At 44.1% G+C, this 12,765-nt stretch overlaps 1 protein-coding gene across 1 annotated transcript in view; it reads right to left on the reverse strand.

Moving 5' to 3' along the window:
- Positions 1–466: 466 nt before the first annotated feature.
- DST (dystonin) overlaps positions 467–12,765 on the reverse strand; it is a 436,433-nt gene continuing 424,134 nt past the window's right edge. Inside the window, 7 exon segments of the mRNA XM_032463323.1 lie at positions 467–1,863; positions 2,949–3,072; positions 6,062–6,172; positions 6,561–6,760; positions 8,931–9,048; positions 11,769–11,786; positions 12,669–12,743. Coding sequence (XP_032319214.1) covers positions 1,589–1,863; positions 2,949–3,072; positions 6,062–6,172; positions 6,561–6,760; positions 8,931–9,048; positions 11,769–11,786; positions 12,669–12,743 — 921 coding nt within the window. The 3' untranslated portion in view covers positions 467–1,588.

Raw genomic sequence — 12,765 nt, forward strand, 5'->3', positions numbered from 1 at the left:
TAATTATATTTGAGGCCGTTTTTATATTTAAGAAGATACTATCATTCGATTTTTAAATGTACACAGGCCAGAATAACACAACTACATTAACAAAACCAGGCACCTGTCACACATCCCCTGGTTTCAGCTCATGTTTCTTTAGTGATTTATTAACTTTTCCCCCTGAACATAAGAGGGCCAGGACCCTGTATAGCCTTACGATCACCAACAGTAGCTTGGCCCAAAATATGGGGGGGTGGATAGAGCTCAGTGGTAGAGCACGCACTTAGCATACACGAGGTCCTAGGTTCAACCCCCAGTACCGCCTTAAAAAAAAAAAAAAAACTAATAAACAGACCTAATGACCTTCCCCCCAAAATAAAATGTTTGTAGAATGACTGATTAATGTTATTTTTATTATTTATTTGTTATATATTATATCCTTGTTTCATGTCCCCCAAACTTAGCCTGTCAGTTACTTAAAAGATACTGTACATATAACCTTTATTTAGAACCAACAAACAGAAAGTTCACTTTAAATAATCAGGTATTCCACATGTTCCAGTGAATATGTTTTATTAAATGCATACTAGTATCTTTCTATAGTATGTGAGTATACATAATAAATTAAAATGTATATATTTATTAAATATAGATATAATACCAGAACATGATTATTTCAGATGAGAAATCAAAATAAACCCATTTTTAAGTCTCTTTTGGTCACTCCAAATTGATATTGCTCATAAAAAAATACACTGATTTTTCCCGGGGGCGGGGGCAGGGTGGGGGGGATTAATTCGATCGCAATGTAGTTAGGGGACATGTTTTATTTCATAGCTTTCTGCAAGCAAAATTGCTCTGATACAAAAATGAGTTCAATGATATGGGTGCTACTGTCCACTCAAGCAAAAGAAAACCTCACATTTATATGAATGCACTTTATCACGATATTCTTACAGGGTAACAGGTCTAATGTCCAGGACGTCTCTGGCCTCATGTCAAGCAACGGCACAGAAACGCGGCAAGAGTCTTGGAATCGCCTGGCATTGGCAGGTGCTTAAAGGAACTTCCTGTGAGTTCTGTGTCTGTCAGGTAGGACGGTAAGAACTGTGGTGGGTGTGTTTGTCTTTTTGCCCCACACCTCCCATCTTTCAGTTTACACTTAAGTCATCTCGGAATATATATACATATACATATATCCCTGTGGGTGTCTTTGGGCTTTTCAGAGTTTCCAGAAAAGCAAGAACGTGTCATGAGGTATCCTTAACGTCAGGCACTCGGCTGGAGTGCTGTCGGAGAGGAGGTGGACTTACCTGCAGGTGCGGTGACTGATCCTAGCGTGTGCGCCACGCGTTCCAGTGCAGAAATGACAGTGCATGTTGTGAATGCGCTCCCCCCTCGCCCGGGATGCGGCTTTCTCCCCAGAACATCGGACCAAAAATTATACAGATAAAATAAAAAGACCAATACACAAATAAGGCCATCCGCAGAATTTTAAACTCACCTCTTGGCAATATTTCACAATAATTTCTACAGCATATTGTACATCCTTCACACTTTTAAATATTAAACGCTCAAGGAAGTGGCCGCGGTGGAACCAACTGCACTATCTCTTGGAGGACTTGTCCAGTTTGCCGGCAGCTGGTTTCCTCTGGGGCGTGGGGATTCTGGAAGGCTTGCCCGTGGACGGCCGGGAGCTTGCCCGGGGTGTGGGCCTGTGTGTCGGCGGGGTGGCCTCCACGTCTGAGCACACAGACTGGATTTCTGAAATGTCGAAGTCTGATGCGTCACTGCCTCGGCGGCTGCTGGTCCGGCTGCCGGCCCGGCTGCCAGCCCGGCTGCCGGCTTTGCTTCCTGGGCGGCTGGGGGTCCTCCTGGGATCTGAGGAGAGAGGGCAGAAAAGGGGGGGGGGGTCACCCTTGAGACCGGGGTCCACCTGCAGTGGACTCTGGAAGCCCGGTGCCACGCTGAATCTCAGCAATTCTGCAGGACTCACAGGAGGCACTCAGGACATCCTCATGGGTTCAAGGAGGCAATAAGGAGCCTCTGCTTAAGTAGACAAAACACACCAACAGCCAGATTTGCAAACAGGGAAGCGCATCTGGGGCTACCCCACTTAGAACGGAACTTTGCTGGCCACACGGATGGATCGTGTAGACTGCTTTCCAGGCTGCCCCTCTGGCCTTCTGAGGCCGTCTACACTCTGTCTACGGAGTGTGTATCTCCGTGCATAAATACACTTTTACAGTTTTTTAAAAACAATTTCCAAAGCTGAGCATGTGTGACCCACGGAAGTGTGCAGAGCCCGAGGATAAGCAATTCAAAACACAAAGGGATTTCAGAGCGAGGACCTGGAACTCTGAAGAAGCTTCTTGCCTGCTGCCCTCAGAACCCTGGGGGGGACAGTTCCCCTCTCTGTGAAGAACTCTCAGAAGCACTGGGGTCCGGGCCAGTGTGGCCGGGTCTTCCAGCCACCTGAGATAGAGCGCAGTGCAATTTCCAAGCAGACAGAAGAGGTCAGACCTTCCAGCCTGAAGGGCTGGGTCCTGCTGGAGTCTTCCTTCTGTTCTGCAGTCACTCTGTCATCACTCTTGTCATCTTTCTTTGGGACTTTCCAAAAGGGATTTCGAGGGGAGGGTGTGGCTCAGTGGTAGAGTGCGTACTTGGCATGCATGAGGTCCTGGGTTCAATCCCCAGTACTTCCATTAAAAATAAACAAAGCAAATAAATAAACTTAATCCCTCCTCCTCCAAAAAAAACCCCCCAAAAAACCCAAAAGGGATTTTTCGAGTCACTGATGCCAATGACTCACGTATCCCCGACCGCGGATGGAGGACCGGGACTACTGATCATTTCAGAGGAACACAGTGGCCTCGATCGGCGACAGCTCCCCCAAGGAGGAAATGGGACCGGAATTTTCAGACCGCACCACACAGCCATTAAGGAAGGAAGACCCCCACACTCACCAGCAAACTGGGTCCGCACTCGGGCAGCTGCCGTGGTGATCAGGCCGCTGTCCTCCCCGGAGTGGAAACCCTTCCCTGATAAATATCCAGGAAGTCGAAGCTTGCTTCCTTGGATGGGTGTTCCCTGCATTGAATCAGAGAAACGACATCTCAGGGTACTGTTCCCGGCCCATGATTCTCCACCGACAGCCCTGCATAGACGGGTGGAGGCCTCCGGCAGACACGCGGGAGGTGGAGGGGAGAAGCCTTGCAGGCAAACGAGGCATGGGGTTCCCGCTTGCTTTTTTCTCTCCACTAATTGCTCGCTCTCTCCCTGAATTCAAAGGGGACCTTCTAAAGGGAATGAATTCAGGCTGAAGAGAAAACACAAAAATGGAGATCCTCCCCAGGAAAACAAAACAGACAAACTGTGAGTACGTTAGTATCTTTCAGATTGCCGGTGGCTATTACACAGAGTTAAGAGCGTACAGCCAGAAAGATGGTGGTGACCGCACGGTACAGAGAGAAACACTGTACTCAGAAACACTGTGCTGGGCTGCCCTGCTGCCTGCAGTGCTTTTCGAGCTAGACAGACGCGAACAAGCAGAGACAGGAGTGTTGCCTAGAGAGTCATCGTTTAAACAAACATAACTAACTGCCCCCCCCCCCAAAGTGGCATTTTATAACTTGGTAGGATGTCCCTTCGTCTCTTGAATCTGTCACCTTCTGGGGTCTTTATACACTAGATACCTAGGCAACATTTAGGGGTGAGTTTTAAAAAAATTCTTACGGGACTTTGTAGAGAAATGTCTAAAATCACATCTATGAAGTTTCATTCTAAGGCTAAAATCACTGTACTTTTTCTAGATCACTATTAACATTTGGAAAATTCTCCCAAAGTTAAAAAAAATAAACAGATCCCCTGAGAAGTAAAAGGGTGTCACATTCCTCAAAGAACTCGCAGTCAGAGTTTAGAGGAAATAAATCTATACAAATTACATATGCATTTAAAAAAATATTTTTTCCTTAATCGTTTTAAATGGTTAATAAAACATATGTAGACCTTTTGTACACATCAGAGTTGCAATTAATGATAACATTAACAACGTTCATAATTTGTTTCTGTATTTTACACATACATTTAAGTATGGAATTTATATAGAACTTGTATCCGTCTAAGTTTTCAAGATACTCTCACACTTCTAACCACAAGTAGTCCTCACACTTACCTAGTCGCTTTTTCACAAACGTGAAAAGTGAGGGCCCGTGATGGTGAGTAATTTGCCCGAGATCTGAACGCTCTGACCCAGTGGAATCCTTAACTCAGAATCTCAACCATGCAGGAGGGAGTGAGGACCCTCAGTATGAAATACATCACAGGAGGGGGCAGAGTCCGTAATCCAAAAGGACCAAAATCATTCTCTTCAGCTGCCTTGATTGCCCTGATTTTTATTGTCACTATAAAATTATACTCTTGTTTTGTCTTACGAGGCTATTAGAAATGAAACCTAGTAGCCAAAATAATACGCTTAGACTTTCATTTGGGGGAGTTTCCACTTGTTAAAAATGTGAACTAACAGAGCAGTGGAGTAGATATTTAAAACAATGTGTCACCCAAGGTTCCGTCAGCCGTTTCTCAGTTTTGGCTACAACAGGTCCACAATAAGTGACGGACACCTCAGAGGTAACGTGACGCTAACACCGCCCACTTGAAGGGGTGGGGACGGGGTGGGAAAGAGTTGAAGAATGGGTTTCTGCCCCCAATTCTACCACCATCAGCAACAGTTCCATCACACCAGTCTGAGAGATGAGGGCCACGGCATTTTTCTCTGCTGACCTCTCATGACTGGGGTGAGGATTCAAGGATGTAAGAGTTCTGAAAAGCATAAAAGGCTTTCTAAAGGTCCTATATTACTTTGGTAAAGGGGCCTTGGCTTTAATGTAAAACACCTCCTTGGTTTAAAACTGTGAACTCATCTACAAAATAGAAACAGACTCACAGACACAGTAAATAATCGTATGGTTACCGGGAAGGGATAAATTTGGGAGTCTGAGATTTACAAATGTTAGCCACTAGATACAAAAGAAACTTTTTTTAAAAAAATCTACTTCTGTATAGCACAGGGAACTATGTTCAAAATCTTGTAATAACCTTTAATAAAAAAATGAATACATATGTATATGCATGGCTGGGACACTGTACTGTACACCAGAAATCTACACATTATAATTGACTATACTTAAATGAAAAAAATCTTATTTAGGGATCCCCTCCCACCCCCAAGCACAGTGATTCTAATCAAATATGTGATTATTTGGTGCCTTTGTCTGTCATTTGACAGACAGTTTCTTTAAAAGAATGTATGGTTGACTTTCAATTGAATGTGAATAATATGATATATGACTTAATCCTGGCAAATCTTATATCACCTAAGTATCTTATCTCCACAGATAAGCCATTAAAAAAAAACCGAGCACACTGAATGATAATCATGACTGAATGATAAAGATACAGGTACCTTTTGAAAATGACAGATAACTTTCTGCGTCCCTCAGCCCCCCGGCCCCTGCACTGATAACTTAAAGATTATGTCTCGTTTCTGGGGCAGAAATAAATGAACCAGACATTCAGAAGGACCTTGGCCTTAGTGAACACTCAATACACATTCTTTTCATTTAAGCGACTGTCTTGCAAATGACACGGCCTCCCTCTCTCCCCTCAAGGGGGTTATGTAACATTTCTTGCCCAAATTGTATCTAGAAGCCAAAGCACACCATCACCTTTCAAAGAAACATTGCTTAGGTCTGGGTATAATCTCCTGTACCGCACTCTCCCAGGACAGAGAAGCAAAATTAAGTATGAGGAAGAGGAAAAACAGAAAACAAACAAAAAAAGGAGGTACAGGGCCTGCGGGTGTGTCTACGTTAAGCTGACACCAAAGAGCCATAACCTGTTTTCTCTGTTCACCCCTGCCTCTAGTGTCTTCCTGGAAACGCTGGGTCAAGACTTATTTTGGAGACGTCTGTAAAAAGCCCCAGTACCATCAGAAGTACATTTATTAAGAGGCAGTGTTAGTAGGTGATTGCTTCGATTAAAGGAGGCGGTTAGACTGCAAGCTGGAGCCTTACGATACCTCTGCAGACGACACGGTAAAGTCTGAGCACTCGGCTGGCTTACAGGGAGGTGACCCTTTGCTGTTGGTCAACCACGGTTTACCGTAATTGCGTGTTAAAGGATGGAGAATCTGTATGGAACAACGGCAAATCAAACAAACGTGAAGGAGAGCAGGTGACAACCAAGGCAGCAGAGAGAGACATTCATGGCCAAGAGTCACATTTCATGGGAAGAATAATAATGCAAAAAAAAAAAAAATCAATGGAAAGGTTTGAGGGCAAATTGTATATATGCCAAAATACAAAAATAAAAATAAATTGAAAAAAATGAAGCTTTAAAAAGAAAAACCAATCTGAAAAGTAACCAAAGCCCCTAAGGAGACAATCTCCAGGTGGGTCTCTCTCTAGATTGTAAATCCTTCCTTTGCCACATTGTGAGAAGGAGTGCATTTGGAGAAAGCGGGTACCCCAGCTTGAGGATGCTGGGGCCTTCGGGGGCGGCGGGGAGGGCACGCCTACCTTGGGTGTGCTGGTGGCAGGGACCTGCGGGGAGGCCGCCTGGCCGGCCTGGCTGGACACCGACGTCGATCGGCTGGGTGAGGCTCCCCGTGACGAGGGCCGCGATCTCCGGCCGCGGGGGCGGAAGGCCGCCATGCCCTGAGTGGTTCCATCCGCCAGGATGAACTTCTCCCGCAGCTCCACGTTGGTCCTGCCTTTGGCTGCATGGCGTCACCCACGACAAGGCACCCGGACGAGAGAGAGAGAGAGAAGGGGGAAAGACAGGCGCTCAGCCGCGGGCGGGGGGACCCCCCCCACCACCCGGCCGCACAGACCACGGGGCGGGTTCCAAGGACACCCTCTCTGCCATGCCAACTCCCTCAGCGGAACAAAAAAAATCAAATGCATTCCTGGACAATGCATTCCTTTTGGCGACAAGTCAGTCGGGGAGGGAAAAAAAAAAATAAAGTAGTGTTTATTCTAACACTAGACGCCAGCAAGGATAACCACTATTGAAGAGTCAGCGAGCGTGGCGATGAGGAAGAAGCTCATGCTCAGATACTGTTAGTCCACCCGCCGCGGATGCCTGCTAGGTTTCGCCACCCTGTCCCCACCCCGAGGGGACAAGCCAGTAAAGCTGGGGCTGTGTCTTTTGCATGTCCTACTGAGGTGCGGGGAAGGCCAGTATTTTACCGATGGGGTTAATTACCATACAATTACACAGAACCAGAGATGGTTTGTTAATCAGAAGGACCACACGAAAACGTTCAGGTTTGTCACTTATATGGGCGCAGCTGTAATTTTTTTTTTTTTTTTTTTTGGATGCCTTAAAAATTCTGGTCTTACAACATGCAATCACAAACACCAGACCCAAGGATCCGTGAGGGGATCGGTGATGCAACACGCAGACCGACACACGTGCACGCGGAGGACTTGCCCCCGGGACGCGGCGTGCAGCGTGCGAGCGCGGGTTCGTCACCGCACCACCCCTGCACTGGCCACGCTCACTGCAGGGCTGTCAAATTTCCGGACACTGAAATTTGGAAGCACCAGCTCAGTTGGATGTGAGTTAAGCCATACGCGATGGATGAAGCGTGTTATTGTGAAACAAACGATTAAAAGCGAGGATGTAAACAGAGGGGAAGAGAAGAGGTCAGAGGGGAGAGGCCAAGAGAGGGGTCGCCAACCTAGAGTAGGCTGAGTGGTAGTAATTGAAGAGTTTGATTCCGAACGTAACATTTTACTCCCATGATGATGAACTAGAAAAAATGACAGGATACCAGTCACATTCAAGAATACTGTTAGCAAGAGCAGAAACAAAGTCAGCAGCTGACTACGCGAAGGTCACTCAGCCCGGGCCTTAGCACACAGCTCAGAAGAAGAGTCGCATGAGGGGAAAGCAGCGCTCAAAGGTCCGACTCGCGGAGAGAAAGGTACTTGGGAGACTTGGCCACGGCCCCGCTAACGTCCCTGAGCAGCCCCGGGGAACACGGCGCGCGCTCACTTGCTTGTTTCACAAATCGGACTGCACTATCTTAGCTGCATCGTTTTCAAAATGTAAAACAAAAGGGAGCCTTTTTCTTTTTGCTCCTTTTGTGGGTGTATGCGTGACTTGGCAGAGAGCAGGGGTGTGTAACCACCCAGGGTGGGTGGCCCTGCCAAGGAGGCTGGCTGGCGGGCTGCCTGGAACTCACTCCAGTATACTTGAGAGCTATGATGTTCCACATGCATTTAAAATAATTTTTTGTTTTATTTTTATTTTGGGGGGGGGAATTAGATTTATTTATTTTTTAATGGAGGCACTGGGGATTGAACCTAGGACGTGTGCATGCTAAGCACATGCTTTACCACTGAGCTACACCCTCCCACCTTATACGTGCATATTTTTAATGCTCTAACTTGTGACTTCAAAATAAGAGTCAAGTTATCACTTTATTATTACTTTTTAAAAAATTTTAAACACTGCTCTCCTCACCTCCCCTTAATTTCATAAAAACGTTCACTTTTATACTTTTCATTATACGGTCTCTTCAATCCCTGTCACTCAACTTTCTTTCCTTTTAACTTTGCTATTTAATGACAGATGAACTTTCCCTGGTTGGTACAACTACCCCTTTTGAAAACTACAAGGGCGGGGGCCATCTCATCAAGAAAAAAATCTGTTCTAGTGTTTCCTGCCTACCAGTCCATTTTTCCAGGATTTTACCAACGAGAGGAACGTGGTTTACACGACTGCCACAAGTTCTCTGGGAACTTCAGACTGACAGACCCATGTGAAATGTCCCTCATTGTAAGGACCAAAACTAGACCCAATGTGTTTTTGACGCTGAGAAAATAATACAAAACATCCATTTTCACAGAGGTATTATCTTGACACAAGTATCTTCTTACCCCTGCAAGGATCGTTTTTCACTAAGAACTCATCCAGGGCCATCCATCCACCTCCGACCCGAACCATCACGGTACTTCGCAGGATTCGGACAAGTCGCAGTTGCTGGGAGTCTCCAAACTGTGAAGATGAAGACAGAAGACCCTCTAATTGTCAAGGGTAATTCTCAACTCAAGTGGGAGGTGCGATCTGCATAGGCACCCCACTCTAACTTCTTGCTTAGTTCACAGCGATTAGTAAAATCTCAGAAGAGAGGGGTTTGTGATGATCTGCGTTAGATTGGCTGCATGCTGATTTAGCCCAGAGTTTGAAAAAAAGACGAGGGTTACCACGTGTAATCCTGAAGCTCTCCTCTAAAAATGACCTCCTTTCTCCTGACAGAAATGACATTCGTAAGGCAGTAACCAAAAAAAAAGTTTCTAGAAATAACACAGCCTTGAAAATCATCACTGGCCCCCTTGCCCAGGGCTTCTAAGGAATGAGATGATGCTACAGGAAATGTAACGAAGTCTGATTCTTCTTCATTAAAACTTCCTCTTACACCTAAAACTGCCACTGAAATCCATGGGAGAGATCTTCAGAAACTCATTCTGGTTTCTCTGAGCACTTCTGACTTAACGTAGTAAATGAACATGACTAACAGAGACTTCACAGTTAAATAAAACTCCTGCATCACTAATGATCTGGGGGACTAATCTGTTAAAGGCTGGATTAGTGTGCTGTTTTAGTTACTGTAAGATTAGAACGGTAACTGACACATAATTATACATCTAGAGCTTTCAAGTCTAAAAGGCTTTCTCCTAAGCTGTGCGTCCCAAAACTGCCGACACTGAGCAGCACGCCTTTTTCTTATCCTCTCAGTGGATCGCCCATCACCCGAACCCGCTACAGGTTCTGCAAGTCTTGAATGAATGTCTTGCCTGCATGTGGCTTCTGATCGTAAACGTTATTTATTACGAAAGCCCAGTGAGAAATGATCTTTATACTTTCAAATCATTTCTAATAAGCTCGAGTCCCACTTATAAAAACCACCATGCTGAATTTCCTGGTTGCCAACCCAGTGGATACCAGAGCAGAGAGAGAGTCAATCAGACATAAATAGCTTCTTTTTAAGGCAGGTAAGATACAGTGGTGACTATCTGTCTGGTCTCACGATGGAGAAACAGAAAACTAAGTAAAACCAATCTGCTACTTTTCCATAAAGTTGAATGCTGAGTTTCAGGAAAAACAAAGAACAAAGCCAACCATCCCAGACCCTGAAGCTCAGAAGGACCTGGAAAGCATGTAAAATGCACAGTGGGTCTGCGTGTGTTTACGTCAAACCCTTTCATACTGCTCCCTCTGAGACAGTCTTTTAAGCCTTCAGACTTAAAGCTTTCCTGTATCTGAATCTGCTCTTGAAATGTACACTGAAATTTAAGAATCAAAATACAGATTTATTTTGTTAGAAAAAAAAATCTGGTGCTGCTAATAAGCAAAGGGAAAGGAGGGGGGTTAAAGAAAATTACCCTTAAGGAACCAGATAATTAGACGATACACTTTGGGTCCAAGATTATGTTCAAAAAAGTTTTAGGGAAATAAGTTATCTTCTACACATATTTCAAGTATCATAAAAGCGAAGGTTCAGTTTTATTTTGAGAAGGCATTCTCTAGACAACGAACACTGTCTTTAGAATCTTCCTAATTTTCTCAGCTAAATCCTGAGACAAAAAACAACAACAAAACCCTACGGCTGTTCTTTGTGCTTTCAGTGAATTAAACCTTTTGAGGTATTTCATCCTTTCCATAAACGAAAGATGCTGTCCCAACTACTAACTCAGAAAATAACACGACTGGAAAGGTAACTTAATGGAAACTAACAGAAATTTTTCAAAATGTCTACTCAAAATAACTGAAAAATTTTATTTGAAAAACCTAAGTTGTTTGCAGTCAATGAGGATAATAGATGATTTGAAACTTGAGATGGAAGATGGCTTAAAAACTGAGTGGGGGCGTAATATCCAACATGATATGGTCGGGTGCTATGAACAGCATGGTTCTTTTGAAAAGCGTGGAGTTAAAAAAACCGAAAAACAAAAACTCTTCTTTAAACATGGTGGTTTCTCTTGTCTTCAGTTCTAGAATTCTGATCGTGAGGCAGTGCCCCTGCGCAGTTGGTACTGGCTCAAATGGGAGGTCAAAATGGCAGAAAGTTGTGACTGAAATTTCACAGACGTTACAAGAGGTGATGTGGAGCTGGAGCTGACATCACTGAAAACCTCCAGTGTTGAACTTTCTCTGCTCAGGATGCTAAGCCCTACATCCCCAATGGGCAGCAGCTGCTTTGGGGAGAACGTATTACTAAAGCCGAGTGTCATGGAGATGTCCCATGGCTATGTCCTCCCACGTCACTCTGCCGGATGCTCCCTGTCTCTCCCTACCTGACCCCACACTGTACATCCTCGATGGTTAAACACCAGCGAGGCTGCCAAGAGACGTGTGGACAATCAAATCTGCATTGCAAGGAGTACTCGTCTGAGATCTACATGAATCGTATTATTAAAAATAGGAACTGAAAATGGCATTTGTCACACTGTACCAAGCTACAGTTCATTTGTAGCCAAGCTACAATTCATTATCTGGTTTGCTTAAAGGTAATCTCCTCATTTGAGACACAAGGCAGAGAGGAATCCAGGATCAAGGACCCTTAGAGCGTTTACAGAAACACCACGCCAACCAACAAGGTAGTAGCTGGGGGAACAGCACGGGGAAGATTGGCCAGGGCAAGCTTTGATGACCATGAATTAAAGTTAAAAAAAAAAATCATTGGGAACTTGAGAATACATTCCACTGGTTTATACCTGATTTCCCAGGAAGAACTGATAAAAAAAAAAAAATGAAAAATGGAAGAAAGACACAATTAGTTCAACAGGAAACTTTCTATATGATTCTAGAACACACACACGCTCACAGTTTGGGCTTCTGGATAAGAATATCCAGTTTAGAGATGTGCAGAGTACCCATTTTTCCCAACTTCAAACCAAATAATCAGAAAACTTGCTACCCAGATTTTCTGGAAAGTCTTTGGGTTTCAAATTTAAGTTAAAAATTCAACTAGGCAGATGAACATTGTCCCATGGGGAAATATAAAAGGAAAATGAATAATGTTTCATTTGTAAGTAACATACTGTATGAAGGAAACTCAGCACATTTCCTATCTACCTACTACAAACGAGATGTTCCAAAAAAGAAAAAAGACAGAGAAAGAGGGACAAAGTCACAAGGGTCTTCAAGTAATTGTTTTGAAGGTAACAATGGGCTATGGAGATTGAAATTTTTAAATATTTCTGCAAAAGTGGAAAACACTGCCTTTTTTCACATTTATAGAAATGAGTCAACATTTTAACTTCATTTCCTGGCTTGGAAGAGCTTTGTTACTGAAAATATAAGAACTTACCTCTAATTGCAGTAAAATATATTAAAGTAATAGGAAGGACCCTGAATATACAAGATGTGTCTTCCTGTGAATACTTTTCTCCTTAAAAGTAACGTATGTGTCAGAGAGATGTTCTGACGTACAAAACAGCAAGCTATCTTTGTATCACTTAAAATGACAAAAGTTGGAATTTCATAGATCATTAAATTTTGATAGAAGGTAAAAATAAAGAATTAGCGTTCCTGGGAAACAATGCAGCTCGAACTGCGTACAAATCTCAATTTTTATCCTGTGAAGGAACTGCACGGCTGTTTTGAAAACTTACCCTGTATTTGTTGTCTCCGATCTGTTCCACCTGGAATCGTTTCGCACACTTGCACTTAGCCACCTGCCTCGTCACCTGCCAGACACAAACGGTGGTA

This window comes from Camelus ferus, chromosome 20, assembly GCF_009834535.1.
Source record: "Camelus ferus isolate YT-003-E chromosome 20, BCGSAC_Cfer_1.0, whole genome shotgun sequence".
Classification (NCBI taxonomy): domain Eukaryota; kingdom Metazoa; phylum Chordata; class Mammalia; order Artiodactyla; family Camelidae; genus Camelus; species Camelus ferus.